Source organism: Leptopilina heterotoma, unplaced genomic scaffold, assembly GCF_015476425.1.
Source record: "Leptopilina heterotoma isolate Lh14 unplaced genomic scaffold, ASM1547642v1 Lhet_89, whole genome shotgun sequence".
Taxonomy (NCBI): Eukaryota; Metazoa; Arthropoda; class Insecta; order Hymenoptera; family Figitidae; genus Leptopilina; species Leptopilina heterotoma.
The window spans coordinates 882064-908796 of NW_025111192.1; the positions used below are offsets into that span (position 1 = coordinate 882064).

A 26733-nucleotide genomic window follows, 5' to 3' on the forward strand; every position below is an offset into this window, starting at 1 on the left:
ACATTAAAAATAATTAGAATTCAGCGATAATTTTGATTATTTTTTGAAAATAATACAATTCTTTCGTGGAATTTTATTAAATTTTTTATAAATGAATGATTTTGTTCCAAAAATATTATGAAAATTATACCTTAAAGAATTCCTGTAAAATTTTTATTATTTATGAAAATAATTGAATTACTGACTAGAATTTTAATAATATTTTAAAAAATTATTGCATTTTTCTTTTCGGGTAATTTATTTAAAATTGAATTAAAAATAATTGAAAATTTGCTATAAATTTTGATATTTATGAAAATAATTTAATTCCAGTGAAGAATTTAAAAAAAAATTATTTTCAAGTAATTAATTTTGTTCCGAAAATTTAATGAAAATTTTATTTTCAATACATTTCAAGAAAATTAATATAGAATTCTTAGAATTTTATTAAAATTATATTCAAAATAATAGAATTTATATAAAGTTTTATATTTTTTATGAAAATAGTTGAATTCCAGCGAAGAATTTTATTGAAATTGTATTCAAAATAATAGAATTTATCTAAAGCATTTTATTATTTATGAGAATAATTGAGTTTTTACAAATTTTTTCAACAAATATCATTAAAATTTTGTTAAAAAAAAAATCAATTTTTATGTATAGAATTTGATTAAAATTACGTTAAAAATAATTAAATTTCCGTGAAGAATTTTAAAAAATTCATTTAAATAATTGATTTTGTTCGGAAAATTTAATGAACATTGTATTTTAAATAATTGAATTCCTGTAAAAATTCCATTTATGAAAATAATTGAACATTTTAGAAGAATTTTATTAAAATGATATTTAAAATAATTGAATTTGTCTAAACTATTTGGCTTCACAATTGTTTGTAGAAAATAATTGAATTTTTGTAAAAATTTTATTGTTTATCAAAATAATTGAATTCTTACAAATTTTAGAGGAATTTAATAAAAATTTCATTGAAAATAATTCAATTCTTATACAGAATTTTTATTAATAAACTTTCAAAAATAATTCAATTCTTTCAAGAAATTTGATTAAAATTGCATTGAATATAATTGAATTCCCTCGAAGATTTTAAAAAATAATTCTTTTAATTTAAATAATTGATTTTTCTCAAAAAAAAATTTAATGAATTAAATATTTAGTTGGAATATTTTTTTAAAATAATAGATATTGAAAATAAATGAACCTTGAAAATTTTTTGAAAATAATCGAGTAGTTTCTGAGAATTTTATTAAAGTTTTAGACAATGATTGTTTTATTTCATCTTTCAGCGAATTTAATGTTTTACAAATTCTCAAAAAAGAAAAAAGTATCTTTTAATAAAAAAAAAAAAATGGTCCAAATAGTAGTAAATCAAAAAAAGTAGTAAATATTTTAGTAGTGTATTAGTTTTATTTATTTTAGTAGTAGTTTTAGAAGTGGATGTAAATGTAAAAATTAATGTTGGAGAATTTGTTACATTTTATAATTCGTAATTAATAAATATAAATTCATAATATACACTTAGTAGACAAATTTATAATCTATGATTAACAAAAATTTAATATTTTTTGAAATTGATGAAAGCAAATTATTACTAATGCAAAATATCTACAGAAAAATGGTTTCATACACGCATTTCCATAGTTATACACAGCACAGACAGCGAGTATTGTAGATTTTTAATGTTTAAAAATTCCTACACGCGGTAGAGTCAAGCTTAATTAAAATTTAATTAAGAGAAAAAAATAAATGTTGCGAACACGAAACGGAAAGTGCATAATATAAAAGTAATTACGACTCTTTCGTCGGGGCCAACTATTAAAAATGCGTCAGTAAAATGCAATGTCGTTATAAGCTCTATATACATATATGTGCCTCCAAACGGATTTTCCCTTCGTTGGACATTCTCCTTAGTTAATAAATTAAACTTTTGCGTCTTTGCCCACAAATTTTATTTGTGTTCTCTGTTTTTTTTTTTTTCGGGTGGGTGGAAAAAAAGCGTTGAGGTCAATTTATATTAAACAAGGATCAACAAGGGTGTGGAGAGTTCTTACCTGTTATCGATGTCCTCTTGCCCACTCTTTGCGGACTCGTCGCTCTACCCCTTTCAGCTCTCTCGCCCCTCTCACTTCTCTCCCCTCGGTCGGCCCTCTCTCCTTGATGACGTTCAGGCGAACCGCTTCTGGATTTGTTCTTCCATTCCAATTCTTTTTCCCACCTGAGCTCCTCACGTCGTTCTCCTGCAACCTTTCGAAACTACAAAATTACCAGGATATTAGGGTTCATGCTGAGGACACCACATTGAGGGGTTAAATTCTCAGGATGCAGGATCCACTAGAGGGTCAACACGTAGCGGCAAGCTGTCTTGGAGAAATTTTCCCCGAGAAAAGAAATAAAAAAAAATATTCCCTCACACAAAACTTGTTTTTAAATTAAATAACTTTCTTTATTTTTCACTCAAAAAATTAAGAGGAAAATTAATTTCAGTTTTTATTTAATTTTAATTGTTAAAAAATGAATTTCACATCAAGTTTCAAGACTTAATTGTTTTAATTACTTTTTTTTCTCCAAGACAAAAGAAGCTGTAGGCAATGACGTCATGCCTTCTTTCTTTTTTTTTTTATGTTGGACAACACAAGTGTCAAATGAAAATGCACAATGGAATTATGTACAAACCTAAAGATTAGGTATGCTTTATAATTTTAGTATTTTTATATTTTTCATTTTCTTCTGCTCTTAACAAAATACCTGTTTATTTTCATTTTTTATTTTCCTCCACTTAACCATATAAAAAAAATGTACTTGATTTAAATAAACGATTTCTTGTCGATTATCTGATTCTTCTGAAAGTATTTTTGATGTCTTGAATATAATTTTATAAAATCTTCTCTCTAATAATTATTAACCTGCTTCTGCATAGTAAAAATTAAACACTAACTTATTATTTAAAAAAATCAATTTTATTCAACCGAATTTATGCAATAGGCCAAAATAATTTTATCTCCGAAACCTTTCTAATATATGTCTCCAATAGAACTTGTAGAATAAAATTGAATTTTTATCGATTTTTTTCTGTTAAACATTTTTTTCAATTATAGTGTTAGAAATTACAATGTTTTTTCCATAATTAATTTAAAAAAAATTTTAAACTACAGTTTTATTTATGATAAAAATAGTAAAAAAAAACTGTCGAATCAAATAAAAATAATTAGGGTTGTCACAAAAATTTAATTTTGTATTTTCCTGACGTTTCAAATTTTCAAAAATTTTAATTTGAACATTTTGAAAATTCAATTATTTCTAAAAATTCAAATATAACACTTCTGATATTCAATAATTATTATCTAAAAATTTTAACTAAAATTTATTTTTAAATAAATTTTTATTACAGAATTCTACGAGAATTCAATTATTTAAATATAAAAATAAATAAATTATGCAATAATTGAATGTTTCTTAAAATTAAATGCTCATTAAGATTTTTATCAACAAATTTGTAAATAATTGAATTCTTTTGACGAATTTTAATAAAAAATTTTAAGAATAATTACATTTTTCAAGGAATTCGATTAAAATTGTTTTCAAAATAATTGAAATTTTGCGATGAATTATATTATTTATGAAAATAATTGAATTCGTAAAATAAAATTGTATTATTTTTGAAAATAATTGATTCCTTTTAGAAAATTATATTTTATAAAAATAATTGAATTATTGCAAAAAACTTTATAATTATTCGAATTCCTGTGCAATTTTTATATTTATTAGAATTTTTGGAAATTTTTTTTAAAATAGTAGGTATTGAAAATCATTGAATTCAGGAAAATACTTTGAAAATAATTGAAATTTTGACAAGAATTTTATTAAAATTATCGAAAATAATTTAACTTCAGAAAAGAATTTTATTATTTATAAAGAAAATTGAATTTTTTGACAAATTTTTTTTTTTAATTTTTGAACGTCATTGAGATTATAATTTGAAACACTTTTAAAATTCAATTATTTCTTAAAATTTATGCTATAATGCTTTTAATATTCAATTTAAATACAAAAATGTTTAATTTATTGAATAATTGAATGTTTTGTAAAATTGAATTTTTTCGACGAATTTTATATAAATTTTTAAGAATAATTCCATTTTTCTAGGAATTCCATTAAAATTAAATCAAAAATAATTGAAATTCTGAAATGAGTTTTATTATTTTTTTTATGAAAATAATTGAATTCTTGAGAAGAATTTTATTATTTATTAAAGTAATTGAATTTCTAAGAAGAATTGAAATAAAATCATGTTCAAAATAATTGAATTTTCTCGAAGAATTTTATTATTAATGAGAATAATTGAATTCTTACAAACTTTTTCGATGAAATCAATAAAAATATTGAACTTAATTCAATTTTTATATAAAATGTTAATTAAATTTTTTAAAATAACTAAATTCTTTCAAGAAAATTTATGAAAATTCCATTAAAAATAATTGAATTCTTATAAAAATTGTATTATTTATAAAAATAATAAAATTTCTGCAAAGAATTTTATTAAACTAACATCAAAAATAATTGAATTTCTATGAAAATTTTTTTTATATTTATGAGAATTCTTACAAATTTTTTCGACGTATAAAATTAAAATTTGTTTGAAAACAATTCAATCCTTATATAGAATTTTATTTAGATTTTTAAAAATAATTGAATTCGTTCAACAAATTTGATAAAAAAATTGCCTTGACAATAATTGAATTCCTGCGAAAATTGTTTGAAATAATTGATTTTTCTCAAATAAATTTAATGAAAATTCTATTTTAAATCATTGAATTCCTGTAAAAATTTTATTATTTATGGAAATAATTGTTTATTTGCGTAGAATTTTATTAAAATTATATTAAAAATAATATAATTTTTCTAAATTATTTTATTATTTATATGAAAATTATTGAATTTCTAGAAAGAATTATTTTATTTATGAAAATAATTGATTCTCTTTAAAAAAATTTTTTTTTTATTAAAATAATTGAATTATTGCGATGAAATTTATGAAAAATTTATAAATAATTAAATTCCTGTGAAAATTTTATTATTAATGAAAATATTGAAATGTTTGCGTAGAATTTTATTAAATTTTTCATTAAATAATTGAATTCTTTTGGAAAAATTGATTAAAACAGTAGATATTGAAATTCATTAAATTGAGGAAAATTTTTGAAAATAATTGAAATTTTGCCAAGAATTTTATTAAAATTCTTAAAAATAATTGAATTTTGGAGAAGAATTTTATTATTTATAAAGATAATTAATATAATATTCACTTTATTAATTAGACTTAACTATCCTAACCTACTTTATTAATACTTTATTAAAACTGTAATTTTTAATTTTTAAGAATTTTTTCGAGCTATAATTACAAATTGCTATTCATACTTTACATATGGTGATATTTTCATTATTAAAAACTGTTGACACGACTGTTAAAGGAGCGCAAATATGGTTAATAATCATGAGGACTTTAAGCTATATGCTTTCCTATCACGAATCTTGAAACTTCAAAGTAAGGAAAGTGATAAACTTTGAAATTATTGTGGCGCGTAAATGTAGAACTACTTTAGAAAGTAAATATACCTACGACTTTTCTTTTATGTACATGTATAGATATATGTGCGCGTATACATTTCAAGAAAAATAATTTCAAAACTTTTTGATTTTTCTACTTTTTATAGTAAATTTAATGACTGCAGACCTCGAACTAAAAACCTTTTTGACTTCTTTTTAAAAAAAATTTAAAAAATTCGACTTAAAAAATCTTCATTTTTGGACTTATCATTAAATTAATTATCATTAACTTATCATTGATTCAGAAATCTTTTAATTATCATTTACTTATCTTTGATTCAGAAAAAATTTGTACCTGCTTGTCTTGGCATTTTTTTTTTAATTTTTGGGATTGATTATTAAATTATTTTTTTTTTTTACTAAAGAAAAATAAAAATAAAATTTCCATATTTCTGCGATACTTTTGTATATGTTACCGGCAAAGTATGAAATCCAGGCATTTTATAAAATGCCTAGGCAGTATATAAAAAGCCTGTCCATTTCAGGCAATGTATATAATTAAATTATTTTTTCATATATTGCCTAGGCATTTTATAAAATTCCTAGGTATTTTATAAAATGCCCATCGAGCATAAGGTAAAGTATATAATAGTCTCAGCAGCTTGAAACGTCTACCTTTTTCTATAAACACTTTCCACGATTTTTCTATTATAAATAGAAAATAATAAGTATATAACAATAAGTATTTTAGCTATGTTTACATAGCTGCATGTTAGCAGTGAGTAATTTTATACAATGAAGTTCAATATTTCTAACTCTTAAGAATAATACTTAATTAACAGAAAATACAAATTTTGTCAGTCAATTCTCACATTTTGAGGTAATCAGTCGCAGAAACATAAATTTGAACTTAAAATGAGTGCAGAAATAGGAAATGTTTCGGTGACAAGGGATAGATTTTTTCCGAATTTTCTAAAATTAAAAATGCAATGGCAAAAAACAGTATATTTTTATCAGACGAACGGTATAAGCAGTTGATAAGTGATGTTAATAATGTTAAAGCTACCGAGAAAAAGGAACAGGCCAAGGTTTTGTAAAATGTTCTTGTAAAAAACTGTCAAAGCAACAAATATTTATGCATAAAAAATAAGGTCCAGTGTCAGTCGAAATGTCATTCAAGTATGCCGTGTTGTAACAAATAAATTACAAAAGAAAGTTAATATTTTTATAACAGAAAAATGTATATTATTTGAAATAAAACTAAATTTTATACTTTGCCTAAAGTCTAGTGGGCATTTTATATAATGCCTAGGCAATGTATAGAAAATCTTTTTTTTATACACATTGCCTGAGACAGACAGGCATTTTATATACTGCCTAGGTATTTTATAAAATGCCTGATTACATACTTTGCCGGTAACATATACACAAGAAAATTATGAATGCGTCTGACCAAAAAATTTTATACTACTTAAATTGGAAACAAGTGTGAACTCTCTAACTGCCCGATAGAAGAGCATATGCAGAAAATTGAAATTTAAAATAAAAAATAGGATTCACTCTTATTACCAACTGTTGCAGTATCCATTTTCTCTATTCATTAAAAGAAAATGCATTTTACAGGAAAACGCAATTTTCAAACTCTTCTATATTGAACCAAAAACTATAAAACTAAAATTCACTATTATTGAATAATATTTAAAAGAAGAAAAAAAAACTAGTTGAAACTAACGGTTATTGGATATTTAAATGAATTTACTTCACATTGTATAAAAAAAATAACAAAAAAAAAGAAAGCTATTTTAATACCTTTGTAAAGTAAATCGGTATATATGTGAAATATGTTGTAATAAAATATTCACCACTTCATAGAGATTTTAGTTTGAAAAAAAAATCTCATCACTTTTGCATGAGAATTTGTCGTAAAAATGTACAATTTTTTTCGGAAAATTGCATACTACGCGTCAATTTTATCATCACGAACACACGTCAAATATATCTTTCGAAATCTCATGTACTCGATCGTTTTTTATCCAAACGAAAAACCTACTACTCTCAATTGAATTGGTCTGCCATATCTCTTCAATTTGACTTCTTTTTATTCCATTATATAAATATTCACTGTCTCCATTATATTATATATAGCAGGCTTCACACTCTACTATTAAATCCAACTATTTACTACTTTTTTTCCGATTTGCTAATATTTGAATTTTTTTTTAGATTTGTGATACTGAAAGCCACTTTTTTCTTTTTTTTAGGGAATATTTACAACTGTAAATTCGCTGAAAGTTTAATTAAAAAAATTATTTTCAAAAACTTTAATCAAATTCGTAGAAACGATTCAATTATTTTCAAAAAAATTTCGAAATTCAATTATTTTCAATATTTACTATTTTAATAAAATATTCCAACAAAATATTTAATTAAATTTTTCTAGAAAAATAAATTATTAATTATTTATTCATAAATAACAAAAATTTTATAGGAATTCAATTATTTAAAATACAATTTTCATAAAAATTTTTGAACAAAATCAATTATTTAAAAGAATTTTATTTTTAATTCTTCGCAAGCATTCAATTATTTTTAATTCAATTTAAAATAACTTCTCCAGAAAATGTAATTATTTTTAAAAATTTTATTAAAATTCTAAAATAAAATTCAATTATTTTCATAAATAATAAAATTTTTAGAAGAATTCAATTCTTCAACGTACAATTTTTATAAAATTTTTCGAACAAAATCAATTATTGACATGAATAATAAAATGCTTCTCTGAATTTCAATTATTTTCAGAAAATAATAAAACGCTTTAGATAAATTCAATTATTTTGAATATGATTTTAGAAAAAATACTCTTGAAAATTCAATTATTTTTGAGGTAATTTTAATCAAACTTAAAAGAATTCAATTGTTTTAAAAATTTTTTAATAAAATTCTATATAAGAATTGAATTGTTTTCAATAAAATTTCAATTTTATTTGTCGAACAAATTTGTAAAAATTCAATTATTTTCTTAAATAATAAAATGTTTACAGGAATTCAATTATTTTAATAAATAATAAAATGTTTACAGGAATTCAATTATTTTCATTAATAATAAAATTCTTCTCCAAAATCCAATTATTCTCAAGATTTTTAAAAAAATTCTTGGCAATATTTCAATTATTTATAAAATATTTCCTCAATTTAATGATTTTTAATATAAATATATATTAATATTTTAACAAAATCTTCCAAAAGAATTCAATTATTTTTAAAGTTTCAATAAAATTCTATATAAAAATCTCCTAAATAATAAAATCATTCATAGAAATTCAATTATTTTGAATATGATTTTAATAAAATTCTTCGCAGAAATTCAATTATTTTCATAAATAATAAAATACTGTAGGTAAATTCAATTATTTTTAATATGATTTTAATAAAATTCTTCTGAAATATTCAATTATTTTAATAAATTAAATTTTTACAAGAATTCAATGATTTAAATTATAATTTTCATTCAATTTTTTCTAGAAAACTCAATTATTTTCAAAAATAATAAAAATTAGCGCAGAATTTTAATTATTTCTAATTCATTTTTTAATGAATTCCCCAATGAATGCAATTATTTTTAACAATTATATTTAATTTTTTCAAAAAAAAAAATTTAATTATTTGAAGAATTTTTGATAGAATTCTTTATGAGAATACAATTTTAAAAAATATGCAATTATTTAATAAATGTTTTATTTTTATATTTTTAAATAATTGAATTCTTGCAGAAGTTTCTAATAAAAAATGATTTAAATTCCCTGATTCTAGTAAGAATTGAATTTTAAGAAATATTCTATTATTCAATCAATTATTTATTTCTATACTTAAATAATTGAATTGTCGTATAATTTATTATTAAATTATTTTGAAAATTTCAATTGCGTTGTAAAACTGTAATAATATTTAATTTTTTGTTTTTGAAAAAAATTAAATATATAATTATTATTTTCTTGAAATCTTTAAAAAATGATTAAAGCATTGAATAATTTTATTTAAAAATTCAACTCAAAAAATTATTGAATTTTTAGAAGAATTACAGTTGTAATTTTTAGAAATTGTAAAATTTCAAGAAGATTTTACACAGTAATGATTTAAAATATTTTCATTTATTTGGGAAATCTAATTAGTAATTCATTATTTATTTAACAAAAATTATTAAAGTTTTTATTGTAGTTTAATTTGGAAATTCTGAAAGAAGAAGTCTTGAAAAATTGGAAATAAATTTTTTTTAAAATATTTGAATTTCTATATAAATAATTTAAAAAGATTTAATTATATTTTCACTTATTTGGAAATTTTGTCAAATGTAATTGAAATAAATTGTATATTTTAAAGATTTTTTTTCTTCTTTTGAAAATAATTTTGAATATTGTATATTCGTAAAATTTTAAATTAAAATTTAGAAAATTATTGAATTTAGTAAAAATTTAGAATTAAAGTTATTCGGAGTATAAAGAAATAACTTAAACATTTTTGATGGAAATTAGAAAAAAATTCTGGGAAATAAAACGCAGATTAAAATTTTTGTAATTTTTTGGAATCGTCTAAATCTTGTTTTTTTTTTGTTGTAAAATTTAATTTTTCAATAGCTAGTCTATTTTTACTTTTTTTGTTCTTAAAGCCATTTTTTCCTACTTTTTTAAAATTATTTTCAAATTATTATTATTATTATTAGTATTAAATTATCGAGTGCGAAGCCTGTTATAGTTTTATCATTAAATCAAATCGCCTACAATTTCTATATACATTTAAAACTTCTCCTGCGCGATATTTATGTGAAATTTTCTGACACATGAAATGCTCGATATAGACATATAATAATGTATGATACAAAGTGCAGAAACATTGTTGGACAATTTCATTTGTAATAATTTCACATGTGGGATTAGATTTACAATTAAACACAGAGACAGAGACAGTGAGGGTGAGATAAAAGTATGTGTGTAAGCATTTATGCAGAAGCTTACACTCAAGCTTTTGACACATTCTAAAGCTGAAGCAATTGGTGCGTTTACATGCCTGCGCCTGTACTTTCCATTCGGTGTTCCTGTGTGAGACATTCAACCAATAACAATGCCCTTCAATATACGAAAGCAGATCGAGTGAAAAGCCGTATCAATATAAGTTGCCTTTCAAGATGTATATGGAAAATTACACTCTGCCTTTTCTCACAATATATATACATATATATTTGTGAAAACATTGCATTTGCTTTATCGTGCTGTACAGATATCGTGTGTGTCAATTTCTTTCGAACAAAAATGAGGTTATTGAAAATTCATTGAAAATTGTAAAAAAAATTGTAAAAAGTTGTTTGAAATGTGACCATATCGGTTTGCATTCTCATTTTTTCACAATGGGTTTTCTTTGGCGTGCCCCATTTTTGATCTTCAGAAAAGACAAACATTTTTTTGAATACTATATTCATTTGTGCTGGAGAACATTTGGTTTTGAAGAAAAAATACTTTTGCCAAATAAAACGAAATTTTTTTTATTTTTAAATTTCCAGGGCTCGAACTAGATCTATAAATCTCGTCAAGGTACGTAAATTTGCTTGAAGTCAGTAAAAGTCAGTTTTTTTAAAAAAAGGTCCGTAACGTTCGTAATTTGATAGAGAAAAAACAAAAAGTTCGTAAATTATACGACATAATTTGGAGAATTTTAGAAAAATGATAAATGATTAAAAAATTCAATTATTTTCAAAAGTAATAAAATTCTTCGCAGAAATTCAATTATATGTTCAAAAATTTTTAAAAATTCTTGTCAAAATTTCAATTATTTTTAGTAATTTTTCTACGAAATTCAATTTATTTTCAAAAAAAATTTAATAAAGTTCTAAATAAATTAATAAATTAATAAATTTCAATTATTTTTAAAAATTTTCCTCAATTCAATGATTTTAATTATCTACTATTTTCATAAAATATTAATATTCCAAACAGAATATTTAATTTATTAAATTTTTTTGATAAAAAAGATTATTTAAAATAATTATTCACGATAAAGCAATTATATTCAATACAATTTTAATAAAATTTATTGAAAAAATTGAATTATTTTTCAAAATTTAATAAAAATTCTATATAAGAATTGAAATATTTTCAATAAAATTTTTATTAAATTCGTCGAAAAAATGTGTAACAACTCAATTATTCTGCTAAAAAATACAAATTTTTACAGAAATTAAATTATTCTTGTAAATAATAAAATAGTTTAGATAAATTCAAATATTTTGAATAAGATTTTAATAAAATTCTTTGCTGAAATTCCATTATTTTCGAAAATAATAAAATTTCTACAAGAATTCATTATTAAAAATACAATTTCAATTAAATTTTACAAACAAATTTAATTATTTAAAAAGAATTTTTTTAAATTCTTCACGGGGATTTAATTATTTTTAACGTAATTTTAATCAAATTCTATATATAAGAATTGAATTGATTTTCATAAAACTTTAATGATATTTGTCGAAAAAATTTATAAGAATTCAATTATTCTCATAAATAATAAAATACTTCAAATAAATTCTATTATTTTAAATATATTCCAATAAAATTCTTCGATGGAATTTAACTATTTTCATAAATATAATAGAAAACTTTAGATACCTTCAACTATTTTGAATATAATTTTAATAAAATTCTTCCTAGAAATTCAATTATTTTCATAAATAATAATATTTTTACGAAAAGTCAATTATTTAAAAATTAAAATACAATTTTAATACAATTTTTCGAATGAAATCAATTTTCATGAATAACAAAATTTATCGCAAATTTTCAATTATTTCTAATTTAATTTTTAATGAATTTCCCGAAAAATAAAATAATTTTTTTAAATATTATTAAAATTCTTGTCAGAAACTTAATTATTTTCATAAATAATACAATTTTTAAAGTAATTTTTTTAAGGTACAATTTTCAAAAAATTTTTGGAACAAAATCAATTATTTAAAAAAATTTAATAAAATTCTTCGTAAGAATTGTATTATTGTCAAAAAAGTAATAAAAATTATTGCAGAATTTTAATTATTTATAAGACAATTTTAATCGAATTTCTCGAAAAATGTAATTTCTTAAAAATTTTATTAAAATTCGTCAAAAGCATTCAATTATTTAAAAATTTATTGATAAAATTCTTTATGAGAATTCAATTTTAAGAAACATACAATGATTCAATAAACTGTTTTTTTATTTAAACAATTGAATTCTAGTATAAAATTTTCTAATAAAAATTTATTTAAAAATGAATTTCAGTTAAAATTTTAGATAATAATTGAATATTAAAAGCAGCGTAGTGTGAATTTTTTTAGAAATAATTGAATTTTGAATAGGTTTTCAAATTACAATCTTTGAAAATCTGAATTTTTCATATTTTTAACTAACAATTCTGCATGTGGAATTATTTTTTTTCAGAAAATTTAATTGCTGATTTTTTTCAAATATTTGAAGTTTTTATTTTCTAATAAATATTTAATATTGAAGAATTTACGAATAATTGAAATTTTGTAATTGTAAGCAAATGAATTTGAAAATTCTCAAAGAACTTTTCCAAAAATTATTAAAAATAATGCATTTATAGAAGAATTTTAGTTAAAAACGCGAAAAAAAATTTAATTTTGTAAAAGTTACGAATTATTGCAGAAATTCAATTATTTTCAAGAGTTATAATATTCTTCGCAAACATTAAATATTGTTCAAAAATTTTTTAAATTTCTAATCAAAATTTCAATTATTTTTAGAAATAATTAAATGCTTGTACGAAATTCTTAAAAGTAAAATTAAAATTCGTCGAAAGAATTTAATTATTTAAAAATTTGTTGATTAAATTCTTCGTGGGAATTGAATTTCAAGAAACATTCAATTATTCAATAAATTATTTAATTTTGTATTTAAATAATTGAATTCTATAAGAATTTTCTAATAAAAATTAATTTAAAAATAAGTTTCAGTTAAAATTTTAGATAATAAATTGAATTATTTGTTTGTCAGTAATATTGGTCCGTATAATTTTTCATTTTTCTTCCATAAAGTCCGTATATTTTTTGAATACTTTCACTGGTTCGAGCCCTGAATTTGGAAAAAGAAAAATCAGAACGAAATTCATTTCGTTTTTTTTCAAAATCCATTTTCTTGAACGAATATTTATGAATTTATTCATTGAACAAAATTTATTTATGTCTTCTTCAAAATTTATTTTCATTCCCTTAAAAGTATAAAATTGCAACGAATACCAAAAATTTCGATCAAATAAAAAAATTGATCCAAATTTTAGAAATAAATTTGATCCACTTTAGTATAAATGTGATACTTTCAAGAAAACTATGATTTTAAATGAATTTTAAAACAAATTCATTTGAACGTTCAGAACTAATGGATTATTTACCAACATTTACACCTAAATTCGAATTAAAAATATCAATTTTGGCAAAAATGTTTTTGATTCATTTGAATATTGTTTTTTTTTGGTCTCAATATAAATTTTATTTACACTATATTCGAGAGATTTATTATTTTCATATGTACAATTTATTTTTATTAGTCTTCCTATTTTTATACGGAATTCCTTACAACCCAGTCAAAAATAATCTCTGCTCTAGCGAATTCTTTCTGCTTATACTATATCAAAAGGGTTTACTTTTATTTTAAGAGACTATTACTGTAATACCGGATGGAATTTAAAATAACTTGTTTCAAAATCTACTTGTTTTGTTAAAAAAAAGGCAAAAGCTCTTCGCCTTCTTTTTCGACCTTTCGAGTCAATTTATTTTATTCAATGAATTTATTTTAGTTTGAAATTATTTTTTCTGGGTGCAATCAATTTGGAACGAAATTAAAAATTTAGTAGTAGCAAACATGGATTTTCTAAGAATATCAAAATTGAGACAAAAAACGGATCAAAATTGTTGCATCGCAACAATTTTTATCCTTTTTTTGTCTTGATTTGATATCCTTAGAAAAGCTGAAGTTAACTAGATTAACAATTAACAAAATAATAAACAAAAAAGTAAACCAAATAATTTTGTTTAGTTTTGAATAATTTACAACTTTATGGAGAAAATTTTTATTTTTTCCAGTAAATTATTTATCAGCATGATTGTTTCAATTAATTGCAAGAGCTTTAAATTTTTTCGTATTCCTTCAAAAGTTTAATGTAAGAATTTTTAAAACCAAAAGTAATATTTTTGGTTTGAATTGAATTTTTTTTTTTTTTTTTTTGGTTTTCGTCTTTTGTCAGGCGAAAATATGTGCTTGGCATTTGGTGAGAAATAGTTATAAAGTTTTTCGTACCTTTTCAAGTTCTTTCAAACTAGCTGGTGATACATCAGAATGCCTTCTGAGCTCGGGAGTACGGGGAGGGGCGAGTCCAGTTCCAAGTGCTCCGAGTTGGCTCATGGTTTGCGAACCCAGTCTCGCATCACTGTGCCTTCGAGGAAGTGATTCAAGAACAGGCACTTCGAGAAGTGAGTCTGTCGATTCCTGAGGGACGATTGGCTGCCCTCGAGAAGCCAGTTTTCTTCTACAAACACTGCATCGCCACACTGACTGAAAATTACAATTTTCCATTCGCATATCACTCGATTTTTAATATTTTTCTCTTTTCATATCATAATTCTCATAGATTTTCTAAGGATAACAAATTGAGACAAAAAAAAAGAATCAAAATTGTTGCAAAGCAATATTTTTAAATTTATTCAATGATTTCATTTTAGTCTGAAAATGTTTTTTGCAAAATTCTTCGAAATTATTGAATTATTTTTAAAAAAATTTATCTCAATTAAATTATTTTCAATATATCTACTATTTTAATAAAATTTCCCAAAAGAGTTCAATTATTTTGAAGAATTGAATTATATTTAATGCAATTTTAGTAAAATTTAAAATTAAATTGGATTATTTTCAATAAAATTCTATAAAAGAATTGAATTATTTTCAATAAATATATTATAAAATTTTCCAAAAAAATTTGTAAGAATTCAATTATTTTCATAAATAATAAAATTTTTCATAGAAATTCAATTCTATTTAAAATACAAATTTTCGTAACGTTTTTCTCACGAAATCAATTATTTAAAAGAATTTTTTATAAATTCTTCTCGAGAATTGAATTATTTTTAATGCAATTTTAGTAAAATTTTAAATTCAATTAAATTATTTTTAATAAAATTCTATAAAAAAATTGAATTATTTTCAACAAAAATTTTATAAAATTTGTCAAAAAAATTTGTAAGAATTCAATTATTCTCATAAATAATGGACACCTTCTGTGAAATTCAATTATTTTCAAAAATAATAAAACACATTAGATGAATTCAATTATTTTCATAATTAAAATATTATTATTCATAAATAAAATAATTTTTAATAGAAATTCAATTATATTTAAAATACAATTTTCGTATGATCCTAAAGTTTTGAACGTTCAAATGAACGAAATTGATTTATTTCTTCTTTAAATTCAATTTTTATTACAATAATTTTGAGTCACTAATAAAAAAATTAATTTTTAAAGTTTTTAAACGTAGAATCTATATTTTAAATTTTTATTCGAATCAGTAATTTATGAAAATATTTTTAATATAAAATATTTCGTTCATTTGAACGTTCAAAACTTGTGGATCATATTTTCGTAACGTTTTTTTAACAAAATCAATTATTTTAAAGAAATTTTTATAAATTCTTTTCGGGAATTGAATTATTTTTAATGCAATTTTAGTAAAATTTTGAATTAAATTAAATTATTTTTAATAAAATTCTATAAAAGAATTGAATTATTTTCAACAAAAATTTTATAAAATTTGTCAAAAAAATTTGTAAGAATTCAATTATTCTCATAAATAATATAAATTTTCTTGTTTCGACGAAAAAATTTGTGAGAATTCCATTATTCTCAGAAATAATAAAATTCTTCTCTGAAATTCAATTATTTTCATAAACAATAAAACTTTTAATAGAAATTCAATTATATTTAAAATACAATTTTCATAAAATTCTTCGAATTAAATCAATTATTTAAAAGAATTTTTTATAAATTCTCTGTTGGAATTGAATTATTTTTAATGCAATTTTAGTAAAATTTCTTGAAACAATTTAATTATTTTTAAAAATTTCAATAAAATTTATTGTCAGAATTGAATTATATTTAATAAAATTTTAATTCAATTTGACGAAAACATTTGTGAGAATTCCATTATTCTCATAAATAATAAAATGATTATTAATGATGATTATTAAAATTTTATGTAGAAATACAATTATTTTCGTAAATAATTATTTAACAGAATTTTAAAAAAATTTTTCTGTGGGAATTCTATTATTTTTAAAAATTTTAATAAAATTCTATGTAAGAATTGATTGAATTCTATGTAAGAATTGAATTATTTTCAATAAAATTTTAATTCAATTTGACGAAAAAATTTGTGAGAATTCCATTATTCTCATAAATAATTAAATTCTTCGCAGAAATTCAATTATTTTCATAACTCATAACTTAATTATAATTTTAATAAAATCCTTCTCAGAAATCCAATTAAAATTAAATTTTAAATATTAAAGAAAATGCTTGTCAAGAATTAAATTATTGTTAAAAAATTTTTTAATAACATTCTTTGGAAAAATTCTATTATTTTCATAAACAATAAAAAATTAAAAATTCTTCGCGAGAATTCAATTATTTTCAATACAGTTTTAATAAAATTTCTCTAAAGATGAATTCAATGATTTTCAAAATTTGTTACAAAATCCTTCAAAGGAATTCAATTATTTTCCAATTTTTTTTTTACAAATACTTCGAAAGAATTAAATGCTTTTATTATCTACAATTTTTTTAATGTTGACATGAACGAAATATTTCAAATTAAAAATATTTTCATAAATCATTCATTGCAATAAAAGATAAGAATTTAAATTTTAGATTCAGAAACGTCATAATTAATTTTTTGGATAGTGACCGAAAATTATTGTAATAAAAACTTTAATTAAAGAAAAAATCAATAAATTTCGTTCATTCGAACATTCGAAACGTGTTATATGTTAAGATCATATGATTTTCAATACATTAATTTTCAAATTCAAAATAATTTTAAAAAATGAGGAAAAAACTATTATGGAAAATTGAGAAAGTTAGCAAACAAAGAAGGGAGAAAAGAAAGAAACAAAAACTAAATTCAAACTGTGAATGAATTACCGGAATAGAATGATTATTATAATATAGATTGAAGATAATTTAAAAATTAAAAAATACAAAAAAAATTCAAAAAATTAAAGAAGTAACAAAAATATTGTTTATTGAAACAATCGAAAATTTAGGATCCTAAATAAATATTTAGAAATTCATCTTTTGGTAAATTTTATCCTAAGTGAAATAATAGGAAGAAATTCAAATTTCTATTCCATTCATTTTTCTTCCATCTTATAGAAAAATTCCCGATCAACGATTAACTCCATTTTTTAAAATTGGTTTTCCATACTTTATACGTAAATTTCGTACATAAAATCTTACGTGAAAACCATTTATATTGCTTTTCGAGGAAAAAAACTATATATAGAGAGTAACTGATGTTATTATTAAAGAAACGAATGAGGCGTATAGTTTGAAAATTTCTCTCTCATTATTTATTTAAAATAAAATAGATAAATAATTTAGAATATACTTCAAATGTTCTATAAATATGAACAAAAAATTATTTTTATAAGTTGACAAGTTTAAAAAAATTTATAAAATTCAAGTTGACAATTTCCTTTGAATTAGTGTGCATATTTTGTCGTCAAAGAGATGGAAATAAATTTGAAAGCTTTCAAAAAAAAGCGTATTGTTTTACATCTGCAAATAAAAGAATGGAATTAAGTGGGTTGAAGAGACAAGGAAAAATTATCAGAGTTGTTGTGTATGTGAGATGCCCTGGAGTGTTTTTGAGCATAGCTATGTGCATCTGTCTTGTTTTTTCCTCTCTTTTTTTCCCTCTAATTTTATTTTTTTTAATGCTGATTGCATTTAATCATTGAATTTTCAACTGTTATGGCATTATTTAGTTGTTGAAATAATATATCCGAGGAATAATATTATTAACAATTTAAATTCAATCCTGTGATACATTTTTTGATTTAGTATTTAGAGAGTATTTTGGATTCGAATTAATTTTAAAGACCTTGATTTTAAGTTTTATTCTAACTTCGACTTCGCTTTGACTTCCACTTTGACTTTCATTTTAACATTCATTTTATTTATTTATTTAAATAAATTAAAAAAAAAATTATTCGCTTTTAATTTGATTTCCAGTTTGATTTTCATTTTGACTTTGATTTTACTTTGATTTCCACTTTGATTTTATTTAGTTATTTAAATAAATTAAAAAAAAAAAATTTATTCGCTTTTAATTTGATTTCAACTTTGATTTTCATTTTGACTTTGATTTTACTTTGATTTCCACTTTGATTTTATTTATTTATTTAAATAAATTTGAAAAAATTAATTTATTCGCTTTTACTTTGAATTTACTTTGATTCACACATAAATTTTCATTTTAACTTTGATTTATTTAAACTTTCAATGTAATTAAATAAAATCGTGTTCAGATGTGTAAAAACAACTAAGGGATTAAATAGCAACTGAAAATGTTGGTAAAAATTGTCCAGTTACTTTACATACACTGAAATTAAATAAAAAGTTTATTCAGGCGTGTCGAAAAAATTTAAGGATTAAACAGCAACTGAAATAGGTCGTAAAAAATTGTGAAGTTACTTTTTTTTTGCCAAACAATGTAACTCCCATTTTTTAACACAGTGTAATTCCTATTTTTTTTTTCATTTTTTTCTACAAGAAGCGTACATTCGCTCTTTGTTTGACTATTTGATATTGTGGCGTTGGCACATTTTCATTTTTCAAAGGCAAGTTTTTTCCGATTACAATTAGACTTTCTTTTCTGGCTTTTTCACGTTGACTGCATCTCTTATGCTTTCCTCATTTCTGCTTTGTAAGAGAAAAAGAGATTTTTCTTTGAATTTACGTTTCTGATGTAAAGATCCAATAACAAGTGGAATAAACTGACTGAGAATTCTCCTTTTAAAAATGCAAAGTAGCACTTTTGTGTGGCGAGAAAGAGAGTAGAGAAAAGTTAAAATACTGCATGTAGTAAAAATAATTTCAATGTTTAAGCAGGTGTGAATAAATTTACAAAATGCTGTTTAAAATTAATTTTTTCATATTTACGGTTAGAATGGTTCATTTAATAGTTGAGTTAATTGTTTATTTAATAGTCGATTTCGTACTCGATTTCGTACTCGATTTGGTAATTGTTTCAATTGTTGATTCAATAGTCGATTTAATAATTGATTCAATTATTATTTAAATAGTTAATTTAATAATTGGTTCAACTGTTGATTCAATAGTCAATTTAATTTTCGACTTAATAGTTGATTCAATTACTGATTCAATTGTTGATTCAATAGTCGATTTAATAATTGATTTAATTATTAATTAAATAATTGATTTAATAGGTGATTTAATAATTAATTCAATTGTTGATTCAATATTCGCTTTAGAAATTGATTTAACAATTGATTGAATCAACAGTTGATTTAATAGTTGATCTAACAGTCGATTTAATTCAATAGTTGATTAAATAGTGGATTTAATAATTGATTCAATTATTAATTAAATAATTGATTTAATAGCAGACTTCACACTCGATAATTAATTTTAAAAAAGTATCAAACAGTAGTTTTTAAACTAATAAGTAGTAAAATAGTAGCCATCGAAAAATTAAACTTGACGACCAAAAAAACTCGTTTTAGAAACTTCACAAAACTGACAAAAATTTCTTTCTGTATTTTATTTTCCTGATTTTTTCCTAATTCTCACCAAAAATATTTACTTTTTTCTCATACTGATAATAAATTGAATTTTATTTTTAATGAAAGAAATTAAATATTTATAAAAATAATTAAATTCTTGCCTAGAATTTTTAAAAAAAATTTTTAAATAATTCATTTCTCTCGACTAATTTTATGCAAATTCTAATTTAAATAATTAAATTACTGAGCAATTTTTATTATTCATAAAAAGAATTGAATTCTTACGAAGATTTTTACAAATAATTTTTTAAATAATTGCATTCTGTTTGGAAATTTACATGTTTTTAAAAATAACTAAATTTTACAAAGAATTTTATTAAAATTTATGACAATAATTGAATTATTACATCTTTTTTAAATAATTAAATTCCTAAACAGCATTTTATAATTTATGAAAAGAATTGAATTCTTGCCAAAGATTTTATTTAAATTTTAGAAAATAATTGAATTTCTCAGAAGAATTTTATTATCTACAAAAAATAATTGAATTATTGCAAAAAATTTTTATTAAAATGTTTAAAAAGAAATGAATTTCGTTGAAAAATTTTTGTTATTTTTAAAAATAATTGATTTCTTCCGAACAATTTTATTAAAATATTTAAAAATAACTGAATTCCTGTGAAAAATTCTAATATTTTACTAAATAATTGAATTCTCCCAAAGAATTTTAAAAAAACATTTTTTTTAATAATTGATTTTTAAGTGAAATTGAAATTAAATTTTTAAGAATAATTACATTTTTTGGAGAAATTCCTGTAAAATTGTATTAAAAATAATTGAAATCCTGAGATGAATTTAATTAGTAATGAAAATAATTGAATAGTTGCAAAGAATTTTATTAAGATTTTCAAAATTAATTTGTATTCCTGAGTAGAATTTTATTATTTATGAAAATAATTGATTTCTTGATTAGAATTTTATCAAATTTTTTTTTTAATTGAATTTCCATGAAAAATGTTATTATTATTGAAAGTAATTGAATTATTGTGAAGAATTGTATAAAAATTTTGTCAAATAATTGATTTTTCCGAAATTTTTATGTAAATGCTATTCTAAATTAATTGAATCCCTGTGGAGATTTTATTATTTATGAAAATGATTGAATTTTGGATGAGTTTTATCAATTTTTTTTTAATAATTAAATTCTTTTGACAAATCTCATGAAAATACTAGATATTGAAAATAATTGAATTTGGAATATTTTTTGAAAATAATTGAATCGTTTTAAAGAATATGATTTTAATTTTTAAGAATGGCTTTTTGATTTCTAGTATTAACGAATTTAAAGTAGTGGAAATTTTAAAAAAACAGAAATAGTAACTTTCAGTGGTTGAAATCGAAAAAATAAATTAAAATGCAATAGGCAATTTAATAATTGATTCAATTTTTCATTCAATAGTCGATTTAATAATCGACTTAATAATTTATTAAATTACTGATTTAATAGTTTATTTAATAGTTGACTTAACAATTAATTCAATTATTGATTCAACATTTGATTTAATAGTCAATTAAATAGTCGATTTAATAATTCATTCAATTGTTGATTCAATAGTCGATTTAATAACTGATTAAATTGCTGATTTAATATTCGACTAAACAATTGATTCAATTATTGATTCAATATTTGATTTAATAGTCGATTTAATAATTAATTAAATTTCTGATTCAGTAGTTGATTTAACTATTGATTCAATTATTTATTCAACATTTGCTTTAATAGTTGATTCAATAGTCAATTTTATTGTCGATTTAAGAATTGATTCAGTTATTAATTAAATAGTTGATTCTACAGGCGATTTAATATATTGATTTAATAGGCGATTTAATAATTGGTTCAATTTTCAATTCAATAATCGATTTAATAATTGATTCAATTGCGTTTGATTTAAATTTTGATTTAAAATTTGCATTTTTATTTAATATTTACCTGATCTTCAGAATCCGTGGTATTTGAATATGACGCACAATCTTCGCAAACTTTATTTTGACACTCGTGGCATGTTCTAAAAAAGTCATCTGGTTTGAAAGATTTACGACATATTCTGCAAGCCCCTGCACTGTTAGGTGGTTTTTCCGGTTTCCTGCAAGCACACAAGCAAAAAGTCGTAAAAAAATACATCTAATGTTTATATTTTCGCAATTTTTATTCCTCCTCCTCCTCCTTAAAAAAACAAAAAAAAATACGTTGCATTTAACACTAATTTTCGTTGTTAAAATAAAAATAAATAAACGTTTAAAATTTGTACATTCAGAAAAAATACAGGAAAGATAAATAAACGATAATTTATAATTTTTTCATTCAGAAAAAAAGGAAAGGTGAAAAGTTACCTGAATGTAGGAGTAAAAAAAAATTGGTGGTAGGTGTGAAAATAATTAACTGGGTCAGAAGAGAAGTATTTTCCAATAAAGGTGCGAATATTTTGTGAAAGAAAAGCTTTTGAAGGAGATGAAAATTAAACGTTTCTTTGGAGAATGGTAGTGTAATGTGAAGTTTCCTGACGAAAATAGGATGCCTATGCTAATAGGCATTGCCTTTCAGGTGCATAAATAACGGGCTGTGTGACGCGTCACCTTCCATCATTCCCCTCTTTGTAGTGCCCTGTGGGTCTCTCTCTTTACACTCATGCATTATTTATACGTCGTGTGGTACCTATATGCCTTGGCCAAAGCAAAAATTCCGAACAGAGAGCAAAAAGCACGTCGAACGTGTCTTGCAATAACATTATTCAATATACATATTAAAATATTTCATCTCCAATTTTTTTTTCATTTTTTTTTTTTTTTTTTGAGGACTTCCTTAGAGTCATTGAGAAAATTTTTTGACAATCAAGAATTTTTTTTCATTAACCAAAGAGAATTGAGACAAAAAACGAATAAAAAACGTTGCTTCGCAACATTTTTGATTCTTTTTTTATCTCAATTTGATATCCTTAGAAAATCTGTGTGATATTGCAACATTGATTATTTCTGTCAAAAATTGAAATAAAATTCTTCGAAATGATTCAATTATTTTCAGAAAGTTTTCGTAATTCAATTATTTTCAATATCTACCATTTTAATAAATTTTTACAAAAAAGTTCAATTATTTAGAAAAATTTTAATAAAATTCTTCGCAAATATTCAATAATGCCCAATAATATTTTTACAGGGTTTCAATGATTTAAAATAAAATTTTCATTACATTTTTTTGAGAAAAATCAATTATTTAAAAGAATATTTTTATTCTTTGTTATGGGAATTCAATTATTTTTAATGAAATTTTAATTCAAATTGGCCAAAAAAATTTTTGAGAATTCCATTATTCTCATAAATACCTAATAAAATTCTTTTCTGGAATTCAATTATTTTCAAAAATAATAAAACACTTTAAATAAATTCAATTATATTTTTAAAATACAATTTTTTCATAAAATTTTTCGAACGAAATAAATTATTTAAAACTTTTTTATAAAATCTCTGCGGGAATTCAATTATCTTTAATGCAATTTTAGTAAAATTTCTTGAAAGAATTCAATTATTTTTAAAAATTTTTATAAAATTCTATGTAAGAATTGAATTATTTTTAATAAAATTTTAATTAAACTTATGTTGAAAAATTTTTTAAGAATTCAATTATTCTCATAAATAGTGAAATTCTTTCTCAGAATTCAAATATTTTTATAAATAATAAAATACTTTAAATGAATTAAAATTTTAATTAAATAAGTCGAAAAAATTGGCAAGAGTTTAATTATTCTCCTAAATAAAAAAATTCTTTGTCGGAATTGAATTATTATTATAAATATAAAAATATATTTTTAAAAAATTCAATTATTTTCAATAACTATATTATTTAAATAAAACATCTCAGAACAATTCAGTTATTTTTAATAAAAATTTAATAAAATTCTTTGCAAAAATTCATTATTTTCATAAATTATAAAGTTTTTGCATGAATTTAATTATTAAAAATATAATTTTTAAAAAATTTCAAAATGAATTAATCGTTTAAAATTATTTAATCAAATTCATTGAAAAAAATTTATAATTATCAAAAAATTTTTATTATATTTTTCCAAAAAATTTATTTTTTCCATAAATAATAAAATTCACTTCAAGAAATCTATCCCTTTTAATATAATTTAAATCAAATTATTAATTCAATAATTAATTAATTAAATATATATTATATATATTATTTAATTCAATTATTGTTCCAAATTTTAATAAAATTCTAAAAAAATTGAATTATTTTTTCAAATTTTATTCAATTCTTTCATATAAATTCAATTATTTTTATAAATAATAAAATACTTTTAATTAATTCAATTATTTTAATTATAATTCTAATAAAATTCTTCGCAGAAATTCAATTATTTAAAATATTGTATATATAAATATGTATTTTTTTAAATAATTGAATTCTCGTATAACTTAATAAAAATTGATTTAAACATAAGTTTTAGTTAAAATTTTAGATAGTAATTGAATATTATATACGCGTTATATTATAAATTTATAAAAATAATTAAATTTGAAGAGAATTTTAAATTAAAATCTTTGAAAATTTTATTTGTTTTAAAAGTGTAATAATGTTTAAATTTATTATTTTCTTAAAAAATAATTAAATTTTTGAATAATTTTGATTAAAAATTTCAACTCAAAAAAATTATTCAATTTTTGAAGCATTACAGTTGTAATTTTTAGAAATTTGTAAAATTTCAAAAAAAAATTTACACAATAATCATTTATATTATTTTAATTTGTGTGGAAAAATAAATAAGTATTTCACTATTTATTTAAAAAAGAAATTCTCAAGTTTTTTATTGTAACTTGATTTGAAAATTGTGAAAAAAATATGTCTTAAAAAATTGTAAATAAAATGTTTTGAAAATAGTTGAATTCTCGTAAATAATTTAAAAAGATTAAATTATATTTCCAATTATTTGGAAATTTCCATAAATTTAATTGAAATAAATTATATATATTTTAAAGAATTTCTTTTTCTACTTATAAAAATTGTTTTTAAATAATAATCGTATTTTCAAAAAATTTCGAATTAAATTTGGAAAATTATTAAATTTAAAAAAAAAATTAGAATTGAAGTTATTATGAGTATAAGACAAAACGTTAATATTTTTGATGAAAATGAGAAAATAATTAGGGAAATAAAATATAGAATTAAAATATTGTGAAAAGCAGGAAAATCAAAATGTAGAATTTATAAATTAAGGGAGTAAGATAGATAGAAAGTTACATGTTTATGCGTAAAAGAACAATAAAAATAAAATTGAAAAACAAAATAAAAAATAAAATAATAATAAAATAATAAAATAAAATAAAAATAATATAGTACAATAAACACAGTTTTTCTGCTGATATTAAATTGGGGCCAAAAACGAATCAAAAGTGTCGCGAAGCAACGTTATGATTCAATTTTCGTCTGAATTTGATATCTTTAGAGAAAAATTGTGAAATAAAAAATAAAATATTAAAAAATAAATAATTAATAATAATTAATAATAAATAATCGCTTTATTAATGCGAAGTGCAACATAACAAGTGAAACTTACAATTCTGGAGTTTCCTCTTTCGGCTGAATGTCCTCGACCGGAGTGACCTTGGCCGGAGACAATTTTGTCACTGAAATCAGATACCTCTCGTTAGTACTCCATCGGGTCATGTGCGAGAAAGAATTAAACAAGTATATGCACTTCTAAAATCGAGGACAGCTTTTTATTATTTTCAGCTTTTCTCTCTCATATAAAGAGAGAAAAGCTCTCTCTCTCTCTCTCTCTCTCATTCTCTCATAGAAAAAAAAGTGTAGAGAGTAAAAATAAAAAAGAAGAGAAAGAGTAGAGAGAAAAAAAATGTGATAGAAAGAGAGTATTGAGTATTAGAGAATAGTAAAAGTTAAATCGATTTCTTTTTAATTCCTACTTTTCAATCTTCAATCAAGTGATTAACTGTGATTGACTTGTGTACGTTAATGTCCACTCGGAAAACTAAAGGGTTTTCAATGGAAGACCAAGGCATGAAAGATAATAATATTTCAATGAAATTATATTCTCTTCCAATATTACGCTACAATAATTCGATTACTTGCAATTTTCTTTTCAATACAAAATATTCGAGCTTTAATCTATTAAAGTTTCAAAAATCAATCAGCATATTGAATTATTATTATTATTTTATTTCCTTTAAAATTCCAATCAAATATAAAAGTTTCTACATTGAAATGGAATATTAGCACGGAAAGTACTTTTAAATGAATTTAATTAGAAATTTAAAAAATCTTAGATTTAAAAAAATATTT

General features: G+C 20.9%; 1 protein-coding gene across 8 annotated transcripts in view; it reads right to left on the bottom strand.

The window, feature by feature from the left end:
* Positions 1-26733, bottom strand: part of LOC122511654 (regulating synaptic membrane exocytosis protein 2) — a 192339-nt gene that overhangs the window by 112403 nt on the left and 53203 nt on the right. For 7 of the 8 annotated variants that reach the window (XR_006302543.1, XR_006302545.1, XR_006302544.1 and 4 more), the window contains exons 3-6: positions 25991-26060; positions 22366-22519; positions 14874-15128; positions 2046-2247 (exon numbers count right to left, since the gene is read on the bottom strand). Coding sequence is in view for 4 of the 8 variants with exons in the window: in XM_043627046.1 (XP_043482981.1) it covers positions 2046-2247; positions 14874-15128; positions 22366-22519; positions 25991-26060 (681 nt within the window). In the remaining 4 variants the exon portion in view is untranslated. The remainder of the gene's footprint in view (positions 1-2045; positions 2248-14873; positions 15129-22365; positions 22520-25990; positions 26061-26733) is intronic. The other variant, XM_043627047.1, reaches the window with a different exon arrangement.